General features: G+C 47.3%; 1 protein-coding gene across 1 annotated transcript in view; it reads left to right on the top strand.

The window, feature by feature from the left end:
• The window catches only part of cbfa2t3 (CBFA2/RUNX1 partner transcriptional co-repressor 3), a 37,061-nt gene that overhangs the window by 19,967 nt on the left and 4,547 nt on the right, over positions 1-12,547 (top strand). Inside the window, exons 2-7 of the mRNA XM_061068923.1 lie at positions 3,209-3,364; positions 6,004-6,245; positions 6,339-6,428; positions 7,340-7,521; positions 10,203-10,486; positions 11,380-11,465. Coding sequence (XP_060924906.1) covers positions 3,235-3,364; positions 6,004-6,245; positions 6,339-6,428; positions 7,340-7,521; positions 10,203-10,486; positions 11,380-11,465 — 1,014 coding nt within the window. The 5' untranslated portion in view covers positions 3,209-3,234. The remainder of the gene's footprint in view (positions 1-3,208; positions 3,365-6,003; positions 6,246-6,338; positions 6,429-7,339; positions 7,522-10,202; positions 10,487-11,379; positions 11,466-12,547) is intronic.

The raw sequence follows: 12,547 nt of genomic DNA on the forward strand, positions 1-12,547 counted from the left end.
AAAAGAACTCACAGACGACAGACTTGTTTCTTTTGGTGAGCAATCTCTGAGCCCCGGTTACGTCAAGCGTGTCCCGACCTCCGGCTGAGGAACAGAGGCAGAGAGGGAGGGAGGGAGGGAGGGAGCTGTGTGTAACGATTGTATCGCTCTATTTTCAGCGAAATATTCAATAGTGGCCGTTTGGGAGCGACAGCAGCATCTCTGTATCTATTCTCAGCCGTATCGATCCCAGAGTGGCTCCTTTTCAGAGGAGCAGATAAAAAAGCAGTTTGGGGTGAAATGGAGCAGCTTGCTCAGACAGGAGCAGAGCTGCACCTCCACCGCAGGTCCACTTTCATCAGCCTCTCTCTTCTTTTTCCATCCCTCTTTTTTGGCATGTGTGCGTTGTCCTTCAGCGTAAAAAACACAATGGGAGGACAGATGGCCGCGGATGGGGTTGCAGACCTAGCAGACTTTCTAATGTATTAAAAGTGAAATCCAGAGTGTGGATGTGTGTGCCCTGTCCCTGTGGCTGGTCAGATTAAACAGCTGTGTATAATCCCACAGTCGGGACCAGACAGGGTGGTTCCTCTCCTCTTCTCTCCTCTCTCCTCCTTTTCTCCTTAAGAAGTGACAAAAGTAGTTGTTCTTTTGTCATCTCCTCTCCTCTGCTCTTCTCCTGTCTCCCCTCGTTTCCTCTCCTCTTCTGTCGTCACCTCTCATCTTCTCTCTTCTTGTCTCCTCTCCTCTCCTCTCCTCTCCTCTCCTCTCCTCTCCTCTCCTCTCCTCTCCTCTCCTCTCCTCTCTCCTCCTTTTCTCCTTAAGAAGGGACAAAAGTAGTTGTTCTTTTCTCATCTCCTCTCATCAGCTGTTCTCCTGTCTCCCCTTGTTTCCTCTCCTCTTCTGTCGTCACCTCTCATCTTCTCTCTTCTTGTCTCCTCTCCTCCACTCTCCTCTCCTCTCTCCTCCTTTTCTCCTTAAGAAGTGACAAAAGCAGTTGTTCTTTTCTCATCTCCACTCGTCTGCTCTTCTCCTGTCTCCCCTCGTCTCCTTTCCTCTTCTCTCGTCACCTCTCATCTTCCCTCCTCTTGTCTCCTCTCCTCTTCTCTCATCTCCTCTCCTCTCTCCTCTCTTTCTCCTTAAGAAGTGACAAAAGTAGTTGTGCTTTTCTCATCTCCTCTCGTCTGCTCTTCTCCTGTCTCCCCTCGTCTCCTTTCCTCTTCTCTCGTCACCTCTCCTCTTCTCTCCTCTTGTCTCCTGTCCCCTTCTCTCATCTCCTCTCCTTTCCTTTTTTCTCATCTCTCCATGTCTCCTCGACTCTCGTCTCCGCTCCTCCCAAAGAAGTGATAAAAATAGAGAGAGAAAACCACCAAAGCGTTTTCACTGTTCATCCTCCTCCTGGTCTTTATGATTACATAGAGGAGTCCACCTATTGTTCATTCTAATGGAGCTGTATCTTCAGACTTACAGGGAACAAACAGACTCAGCTGCTGTCTAGAAGGGCGCTTGCTGGTTGAGCTTGCGATCTCACTGTGTGACCGTCCTGCAGCGCACACTTCACACAGCGGCACGGTACGATTCCATCAAAGACGAGGTTTCACTGGAACATATGGCAGCCTCCCTACAGGAAGCCGCGTGGCGATTCGGTAGCCCGGCGAGCTTGTTTGTGTGTTTGTGGGCTCTATCCAGGAGAATGGCTGCATCTATTTATACCAGCCAGCCTCTATCTACAACCTTATGTGTTTATGTTGGGAGCGTCTGGCGTGGGGCAACCAGCGGCGTGCCCCCTCGTGTTCCGAGGATCACTGAGTCAGTGGCCCTCGTGCAGCAGCACTCCAGAGCGCCACTCTTTAAATACAGACACCAGCTGTTGAACGCCAGCTCTGAGAAATGGGCTAAATGTGCCGCGGAGGAAAACACTGGATTTACTGTTGGCTCATGGGAGAAGGGAAATGAAAGACACGCTACGTGACAGTGATTTAATATGTTAGTTACTGCGATGTATTAACACTGCAGCTGGAAACTGGGTTTCAATCCAGGGGTGTTGAGAGTACTTCTACTTATATTTCTACTAAAAACACAAGAGGTTAGATTTTTTTTGAAAGGTTCCTTGAGTGATTTGTTATTTTACTGATTTTTTTTCCTCGGATACATTCGCTGAAAGGGAGAAAAAGAAGAAGAAGAAAGGAGGCTTCAAACAATTCAAACTTCCACATGCACACATGGATTAAAGCTATCTGCTCGCAGGCTGCGAAAGTCATCACACCTCTCAGCTCAGGTTGACATTGCAGAAGGATATGGTTCCAACAGCTGCACTGACAGTCGGACTCAGAGAGGGAAAGAGCGTCAACACTCCACCGATACATCAAATAATAGACACGGCCACTAGTTTGTCTCGGTGAATGTGCTTTTGTGCTTCACAGTGCATTCGATTTTCTTTCTCCTTCAAATACAGAAGAAGAGGCAGGAGTGGTTTCACACGCTCGCGGCCCTGGCACATCCACCCTGCGTCTTGTTTTCTTCTCGTGTCCCTTTCCGTACCATCCATCCCCTTCACGACACAGCGCCTGGCCTTGCCTTGTTTGGTCCTGGCAGCGTGTCTGGCAGAGGACAGGCGAGCCTCCAGCAGCAGCACGGAGCTCTGCTGAGAGCCGGGCCGCGGTGATGGACAGCAGCAGATCCAGCTGCACTTGTCACTGGCTGTCAAGCCGGCTGTCTGAACTAGGGGGACGAGAGGGGACAGGCGGGGAGGAGTGTGTGCGTCTGTGTGTGTGTGCGTGTGTGTGTCTGTGTGTGTGTGTTTGGGGGTTGGAAGTTGTAGTGAAGGGGCACTGATTGGGATGTCAGAGCTACATGGAGTGTGTCTGTGTGAAGGAGAAAGAGAGAGGGGAGAGAAGGAGGGGATTTCAGTCAGCAGCAGCTGAACGAGTGAGCAGGTGTTACTGTGTGTCTCCCAGGCCTCATGAGTCTCCAGCACAATACATACGTTTGGATTCATTTCCACTCTCTGCATTGATTTGTTTTGGTTCCTTTTATGGGGCTTTTTGGGGTTTCAGGAAACAATCGATGGTTCCCAGGTGGAAATGTCCGTGCTCTGCTCCTCAAGCAGCTGTTTCCACTTTGAAAGTATGATTTCTGCCTGAGCTCCATCTTGATGTCTCTCTCTCTCTCTCTCTCTCTCTCTCTCTCTCTCTGTTCCTCTCCGTCTCTCCCTCCCTTCATATCTCAGGTAGCAGAGTGCAGAAGGTTGGAACAATGCCAGATTCACCTGCGGATGTGAAAACCCAGCCCAGGTCCACCCCACCCACCATGCCTCCACCACCCCCGGCTGTCAGCCAAGTAACCAATCGCAGCGCTTCGTTCACCCCCACCACCAGTAAATCAAGTAAGGGTCCTTTCTACTGTGCTGTAATTTACAATATGCATTTACTATCAGTGCCATATAGTCCAATGTCTTTACTTAAAACTATTTTTTTCTGCACAGTTATTTGTTCATATGTTTCCTTTGACTTGAAGATGATCCTTTTGTTTTGATATGTCACGACCACAGGCAGTTACAGGCGACTGGAAGAGAAAGTGAGCTAGTGTGCATAGTGTAGTATGTGTGTTTCATTTCATAGTGAGCATTGAGGAAGTTAGCCAGAACTACAACATTGCAAACAGTGCTCCTCAACAGCACTGACTGAATATCTTAGCCTGTTATATTTTGTAGCTTGAATCCCATTTTGATCTTCAGGTTGAAACTGTTCTATACTGGGACAACCAGTGGTATACATGCAGGTATTAAAAATGCATTTGTGATCGCAATATCTTTGCGCTTCCGTATGCATCTTTGCTGCATATTCTTTCGCTCCATTTGTTTCACTTCCACTGTCAAATTTAAGCTGTAGTTTTGCTATAGTTCAACCGAAAGTTCAATCCAAAATAAAAGAGAGTCTAGATCTGATATAATAATAATAATAATAACTGTATTTGTAAAGCACTTATCTTAACAAGGTTACAAAGTGCTTCACAAAGGTCCATGGCAAAAATTGAATGAACTAAAATGAAAGGTATTCAATTCAATTCAATTCAATTTTAAGAGCCAAATCAAAACATAATAAGGTCAACACCTTAACATTTATACAGAAAGCCGACAGTTCCCACAATGAGCAGCACTTTGCCTATTTTGATATTTCATTGTGTCGTTAAAGACCTGCTACATGAATTAAAATCATTCACCCATCAATCTTTTGTAATAATATGCTCCAAAACCCCAGAGGACATTTACAATGAACTCCAGCTTCTTTGTTGGTCAACTGTCATGAAGGGAAATTCCAAATATGAAGGGAATGTTTGATAATATGTAAAACATGAAGGGAAATTCCAAATATGTGTTTCTCCCCTGTTCTAGTCACTTGTGTGTCAGGTGCGTTTCTGCAGGCGACTATGTGTGTGCGTGTGTGTCTTTTTGTGTGCAGCACGCCCTTGCTATTGGCACAAGTGTCTTTGAGTGCATGTGCGAGTGTGTCTGTGTTGTTTACCAGCTGGTCAGCGCCGGCGGTACAGGGGACATCGGCGCTCTTGCGGTGTGTGTGGACTGATTTCTTCCCTATATAGCAATGACAGGCTGTGTTGTTTCACCTGTTGTTGCCGGCGGTCAGCAGTGTAGCTCCCCCCCCCCCCCCCCCTCCAAAGCCAGAACACAAGCCCTGCTGCCTGTCGGGATCACATGGGTCAGTCCATATGTGTCGAGGCCCTCGACCCAAAGATTAGAGCAACAAGCACACGCCGGAGAGGAGCAGCAGCAAGTCAACTTCTGACCAACTCAACTCAGACGCTCTTGTTGTCAAGCTTAAGTTTCAAGTCAGTCTTCGGTGGCTCGCTGTCGAGGCTCAGATACGTTCAGTAAAGATTGTTGCTGCCACACAGATGCGATGCGTTCAAATGCTTGTTTTTAAAAAATGCAATAGAGACAGTAGAGATACATCAGAATCAGAAGGTATTCATTGCCATGTAGATTAACACCTACCTGGAATTTGCTCTGGTTATTGGTGCATACAATGAAAATAGAAACATAAAAACACAATAAATACACCACACATAAGAAAAACAATAATAATAATAAAACAAAAAAACATATATTTACTCACTTTTTACTTCTTATTTATTCACTTTTTCTAATAATTATACAAGGTAGCATTTATTTAGACATAAACATATCTATATGAAAATATATAAAAGACAAAAGATATAAAAAGTGAAGTAAAAAGTGAAATTCAAAATGACCCTAACAGTGAAGAGCATTTCATCCTCAGATCAAATCTTAGGCTGACAACATAGTTCGCATTTATTTTTTCCGCGTCTGGCACGGAAACTAAAAAACGTGAAATTAGGGGTAAGGTCAAACGTGTGTTGTGAGTGTGAGTGAGCTCCTGAGTTTGTTTGGGGCCTGAATGAAGAAGGAGATGTGAGTGATTCTCCATGTGTGTGAGTGCTGAGTCTATTCTGAACCTGAAAGCTGCAAAGCTACTTTCAGCTGGTGGACAGGTGCGGGTCCAAACTTGGCAACACACCTGCTATCCTGGAATAAAAGTAACATGGGCCGCAGGGCTATTTTTGGCAGCTCTTTAACAAGTTCCTCTTATAGTTGTGTCCTACTGAGTGAGGGAGTGAGTGAGTGAGGGGGACGAGGGTGAGGAGCAGGGTGGAATAGACTGATACAGGGGGGGGGGGGGGGTGGAAGGGGTCAGATGTACCACGGTGCCACTTGTGAAACAGCTGAAGTTGCTGCAAACACACAACCACACACATGCTGAAGAGGGCTCCATCAAACTGGGGCAAAAGTGCAGTTCACTTTGTGTATCGAGTCTATTGTGCCCTTAACTTGGATTTGATCTGAAGCCCCCTCTCCTCTATCAGCAGCGTACAAGAGCGTCTCCCCTCTTGCCCTCAGATCTGTCGGTCCCCCCCCCCCAGGCCCCCTCCACACTCACCCTCCTCACCTTGTCTCTTTCCCCTTCTCTCTGTCCGTCTCTCCTGCAGTGCTGAACGGAAGCAGCCACTCTCCCACGTCGCTGAATGGGGCTCCGTCCACGCCCAACGGCTTCAGCAACGGGCCGGCCATGTCCTCCACGGCCTCGCTGTCCAACCAGCAGCTCCCCCCCGCCTGCGGCGCCCGGCAGCTCTGCAAGCTGAAGCGCTTCCTGACTACGCTGCAGCAGTTTGGCAACGACATCTCGCCCGAGATCGGAGAGCGAGTGCGCAGCCTGGTGTTGGGACTGGTGGTGAGTTCTCATTACATTCCCGTGGGAGTTGCTTTGTGATTTGTGACTCTTGTGCCCACTCTGGTCTCACTCTGCCTGTTTTCCCCCGGACAGAATTCCACCCTCACTATCGAAGAGTTTCACTCCAAACTTCACGAGGCCACCAACTTTCCTCTGAGGCCATTCGTCATTCCCTTCCTGAAGGTAAGCGTCCATGTAAAATTAAATTAAGCCTCATATTGACCTGCACACCGCTAACTGCCCCTAGATTTACATACGGCCAGTGTTCAAAATTGGGTATTTTAATGCAGATGTGTATTCCTGTCCTCTCTGGTCCTTCTGACTTTGACCCAGAAAGTTTCATAGAGAGGAAAAGCCTGTATGGATCAGAAACCTATAGCTTTATAATCTTTATACTGTGTTTGCAGTACTTAAATAATATAACTTAAATGGTATAATGCGCTTGTGAATGTCCACTTAAAGTGGTGCGTGTGTGTCCATGTGTGTGTGTGTGTGTGTGTGTGTGTGTGTGTGTGTGTGTGTGTGTGTGTGTGTGTGTGTGTGTGTGTGTGTGTGTGTGTGTGTGTGTGTGTGTGTGTGTGTGTGTGTGTGTGTGTGCCTGTGTGTGTGTGTGTCAGACCTCCTGGCGTGCAATGATCCTCCACATCTGGGACGTTGCAGCACTGTCTGTGTTATATCAACCAGACAGGTCTGAGAGCGCTATTTGACAGCGATGTTACGCACACATACAGACACACACAAATACAATATACACACCGGCCAACCCCAGAGTGAGAGAGGGTGAGCGAGAGCGAGAGAGAGACAGAGAGAGAGAGAAAGAGAGAAAGAGAGAGAGAGAGACATGGCAGAGGAATGTGTCAGGCGACCTGTCTTATCTCATCCTGTCTCTTCATCTATCACTTTCTTTCAACCTAATCTCGCATTATTTCACCCTCACCCCATCTCTCCATTGTTCCACCAGGAGTTTCCAGCTCATCTCTTGTCCACTGAACACTGTTCTCAACATTAGCGTACATTGTCCTCGTTTATCCTTCGTTCAACAACTTCCTAATCCAGGATCTGTGTGTCCTCCCCCTTTGTCTTTACCCCTGAAGGCAAACCTGCCCCTGCTGCAGAGGGAGTTGCTCCACTGTGCCCGGTTAGCCAAGCAGACTCCAGCCCAGTATCTGGCCCAGCACGAGCAGCTTCTCCTGGACGCCAACGCCAGCTCGCCCCTCGACTCCTCCGAGATCATGCTGGAGATGAACGAACACGGCAAGAGGAGGACCCCCGACAGGTACAGCGTCTCTTCTTTAAACGCAAATACAAAACATCCACACACACACACACGCGAAACATCGGGCACAGACGCTGGCAGACTCTCACGCAGACAGGGTTCTAAATGAATTACTTCAGGGTCTTCCAGAAAGCCAAGCGACAACGGGAGGCTATAAATCCTCGGTGCGGGAGGCAGAAGTCTGGACAACCCTGATGCCAGGCCGGCTCTGCCAGCTGTCTGAGAGGGAAGGGATGAGATGAATGTAGAGCAGGAAAATAAAGAGAGAGGTTGAGAATGAAGAGAGAAAGAGAGAGCCAGAGAAGAATGTCCTCAGCGCAACCCAGAGACAGAAAGAGTGGTTCACTCTTGTCCCACATTTCTCCCCCAGTCCCTGCTCTCCATTATTCACCCGACTAAGACGACGACACATGAGAATTAAAAAGGCATTTCCCTCTTCCTCCTCCTTTTCTTCCTCATTCTCTTCCTGGCATCGCCGTGCTTTCCTGATTACTTCCTCACCCTTTTTTTTATCTCCTCCCCCTCTTGCTCTCTCCACAACTGCCTGACCTGCAGGCTCCCAGCAGCTGTCCATATGTCAGGGATGTGTCCAGATGGTGATGTGCTGACCGTAACACTTTAAGAGGGGGGGCAGAGGGGGGGGGGGGGGGGGTGGCTGATGGTGGTTTGGACGGGAACTGGAGGTTGGAGTTGAACGTGCAATCCCACTGTAATCCGCACACCTCCGCCTCCCGACCTCTGGTTTATAAACAGGCGGGGCTTTGTGGTGGTGGTGGTGGAACCGGGGGGGGGCACGTCAGGCCAGCTGTTCCTCCCGATTTGTCAGATACTAGAGCGAGTGCGGCCGACATGCACAAATACACACACACGGATAACCCAGAGCACGCACAGACACACACACGCACGTGGGGACCGCGGAGCATTTGATCCTCGGGATGATAAAGAGTGATTTCCATCCGAATGCCGGGCTAGTGCCGTCCAGCTAAACAGATTAATATCAACACTCCCATTTAAACTGTCCAGATGGCTCACCAACACAACCTCTCTCTCACACACACACACACACAGACACACACGCGCGCACACTTAAAGTACATGGACACAAATGAGTGTCACTAAACATCTGCCAAACACACAGCATTCGGCCCATATTGCCCTTTAAGCCTGAGAGGAGGGAGGGAATGGGGGTGGGGGGATGGGGGGGGGGGGACTCAGATTGAGGGAAACTCAGATTAAGAGCCTGAGACTCAGGGTGTGCAGTTTGACTTGGCCTTGTTTGGTACATATGGTGCACAGCTGCGAGAGAGAGGTAGAGTCTTACTGTTACTGAACAACAAGGAGCTCTAAGCAGGAATACACAGTCACGTGTGTGTGTGTGTGTGTGTGTGTGTGTGTGTGTGTGTGTGTGTGTGTGTGTGTGTGTGTGTGTGTGTGTGTGTGTGTGTGTGTGTGTGTGTTACTGAACTTTAAAACCCAAGTTTGTGTTCCTCACTAGAGCCTCATCTTACAGCACTAGATGTTGTAATTCTTTGAAAATAAATGATTACGACAGTTCGTGGTAAACTGTTATTTCTCACTCGACAGATGATCTGTTCTTTTTTCTCAGAACATGTAGTGACATCATTCTTACATCACTACATCATATCACAGCTCTGTAGAGGTGCAGCTGAGGACACATCCCGAATTTGTCTTGATTTGTTCATTAGTTCAAAGAGCACAGCCGATAATTTCCACGTCTGAGTTTTCTTCGTGCATCATAATTTGGCGCTACTCTTATCTTGACTGGTTTCCCACACATACACAGATACTCTGCACTGGTAATGTTGGCAATACCAGCTAATTGAAAACACATGAACAGATATGTGATTCATGATGTGTGTGTATATGTCTTGATTTGATGTTGAGGGCATCCAGGTCCTTTCTGGGGCATGTTTTCCTGAGCTATGAAGTAATTCAGCAGCAATGCACATTCAGCCTGGCAAAACCATCCAGTTTTCACATGACTCATTGTGGTCTGGCCCAGCCATGGATGAACTAGCTGGGGAAAGATGGTGTTTTTTTCAAAAGTAAATTTGTCTTCCTCCAGACATTAACACGGTGTCACAAATCTGTTTTAGGATAAAACTGGGGTGAGAAGGGAGCCACGGAGTTGCAGAGTTTTCGGTGACTTTAACCTCAGAACAACTTCTGACTGGTTCAAATTAAAAAAGCAGCTGAATTGTTTATTGGATTTGTGGAATACTGGTAAATGTGGTAATGGAAACAGAGCTTCTGAGAAGTAGCGTGGCTGTGCAAGGCCATTACTTAAAGGCAAGTGACCATGGGATTGTGCAAACAAGGATCTGTTATGTTGTTAATCGTAATATAACTGCACTGCACTGCTGGGAAATACAATTCAGGAATACAACTTTCCTCTTATGATTTAAAATTCTGCATTGTATATGTCATGTTTTTGACACAGTAGTTGCATAGCCTCTGCTTTTTCATACTGAATTATTCTACTTCAGAGCTTGAATTTCTTTCATTCTTTAAAGCATTTTTAATTTGCAAGCTCCTACAAATTAGTGGCCACGTTAATCAGTATGATAGTAAGCTATGGCATTTGACATTTCTGGTCGAGGTGTACTGTATCTCTTATCATTCTCTCATGTGTTGATCCTGTCCCCTGTCCTCCTCCTCAGGACCAAAGACAGCTCAGAGCGGGACGCCATGCACCCGGAGCACCTGGCTAAGAGGCCCTGCACCATCAGCCCCAGCCAGCGCTTCAGCCCCAGCACGGGCCTTCCTGCCCACCCGCCTCCCAACGGCCTCCCCTCGCACCCCCCCAACGGCCTGTCCCACCCGCCCAACCCCCAAATGGGACCCCAGCACTACCGCCTAGAAGACATGGCCCTGGCGCACCAGTACAGAGACGCTTACAGACACAACGAGCACCGGGACGCTCGGGACCGGCATCGGCAGACAGGTAGAGCAGCGGTCACACAGTTTACAAACATCCACGCTCACGTAGGTTACACTTATATTGTCAGCGCTGAGTGGGCCCGTGCATATGTCAGTGGGGTGTTTGTGATGAACAAAGGCCAGTTGTCAGTCCGTTGTGATAATCCTTGTGGCGGTGCATCTATATAAAGCCCACAGCCGTACATGCCTGTGTGCTACAACTGTGGCAACCATATATGCCGTCCGTCTGCTTTCCCAGAAGGAAAGAGATCAATGGTTAGACGATCGGTCTCACACGAGGCTCTTAGCCTTTAAGTCTCATCACATTTAGTCTGAGTTCTCAAGGTTTTCAATGAGCTTTGTATTACAATGCCTAGAGCAAAAAGTAACGTGACTATAATACAAACAATACACCAAAATGAATTCATGGAAGCCACAGACAACATCAAAGACATATGTACACAGTTACTTATAACAAGTCTGAGAAAAAACATAAGTTATAAGTTTATTATGTGGATGAATTAAACATTAAACCCTACCAGGTCTGTATGTTAAACACTTGAGAGGCTGATTGATTCATATAGCACATTTTAAAAGAATTTCCATTGACCAAAGTGCCATGCAACAAGATCAAATTAAATTAAATAAGTTCAAATAAAAGAATAGAATAGATAACTATAATATGGTACAACATGCTAACACTCAGATGTAGTTTACACATCAAATTGGGCCAGGTTTGAGTTTGATATCAAATTTCAACAACACAGAAATGCAGTAGGGAAGCTTCCTTTTGTCAACTGTACACATCGTTATACATATCCAACATGGACTGTTCTGCTCAGGTAATACTACAGTGTAATGTAAAGTGTCCGGTCCATGATCCTAACAGAGATTTGTCCCGTGTGATTTTTGTTGCAGCAGTGCACGGCGCTCGCCAAGAGGAGGTGATCGACCACCGCCTGACAGACAGAGAGTGGGCAGAGGAATGGAAGCACCTTGATAACGTACGTATCAGAGATTGCAGCTTAGCGTCAGCCGTCTCTTTGTTTAAATCATGAACATCATAATGCTGTTGGGAGAAAAAGAGAGCCAGGAAGGCCAGTGGGTGGTTGAAGCTAGTTTGAGTAAAGATGGAGTTTAGATAACAGAAACAGGAACTGATGACAGATGGAGAATCCTCCGTTCCATTTGAGTTGACAGATGAGGGACAGACGACCTTATGAGGTTCACGCCAGTGTGATGGACTAACAACACACAGACACCTATCTGGCTTCCCTGGCACCCAGCTCCATGTAGACAAAAAAATCATGTATAGTAGATACAGACACACACATGCACACACGCACAGAAACAGGGCCCCAGATGGAGCTCAAGACCCAGCAGAGAGCGGCTCCAGCTGGGCAGAGCAGCTGAGACGAGAGCTGCAGTCATGGAGAGAACCGGCCAGGCCTGGACCCCAGCCAAATTAGAAACACTTCACTGAAATAAATATAGCGAACTCCGGGGGGAGGGAGGAATGGAGGAGAGCGGGAGGGAGACGGAGGGGAGGAAATAGACAGAGAGAGATGCAAAGATGAATGGAAATAATGCTATGGATTGAATGTTAACCATGATAAACCCATTAAGAAGAGCGGGCCAGGTCTGGAAACACAGGGCGCTGTGGAGTAAAAAAAAAAAAAAAGTGACATTGTTTACAACAGTGGGTGCACGGAGAGGAAGCAGAGGGAATCTGCTGAGCTGGCAGGGAGCGGAGCAGAAGGGTGGAAGGAATTGGCTCAACTATTTCATCAGCAGTCCAGCTGTTAATTTATCGCTGCCGTGAGACTCTAAAGACTCTGGAAATCACTGACAAACACAGGATTCATGAACCGCTTGGCACAGACAGTGACACATAGTTGCACACAGACACACAACATCTGCTGGCTGCTATGTGTTCTGGGGCAGATTGCAATGGCCCCAAAGTAACTTGTTCCTCCTGAATCAGATTTGTTCATCCGGATTTATGATATTTGGTTCATTTCATAGAATCTACTACTGGAGTTTTAGTTATTTTGTATTTAATTCTGAATTTAAACGTTACCATTGC

The sequence above is a fragment of the Limanda limanda genome, chromosome 3 (assembly GCF_963576545.1).
Source record: "Limanda limanda chromosome 3, fLimLim1.1, whole genome shotgun sequence".
Lineage (NCBI taxonomy): Eukaryota > Metazoa > Chordata > Actinopteri > Pleuronectiformes > Pleuronectidae > Limanda > Limanda limanda.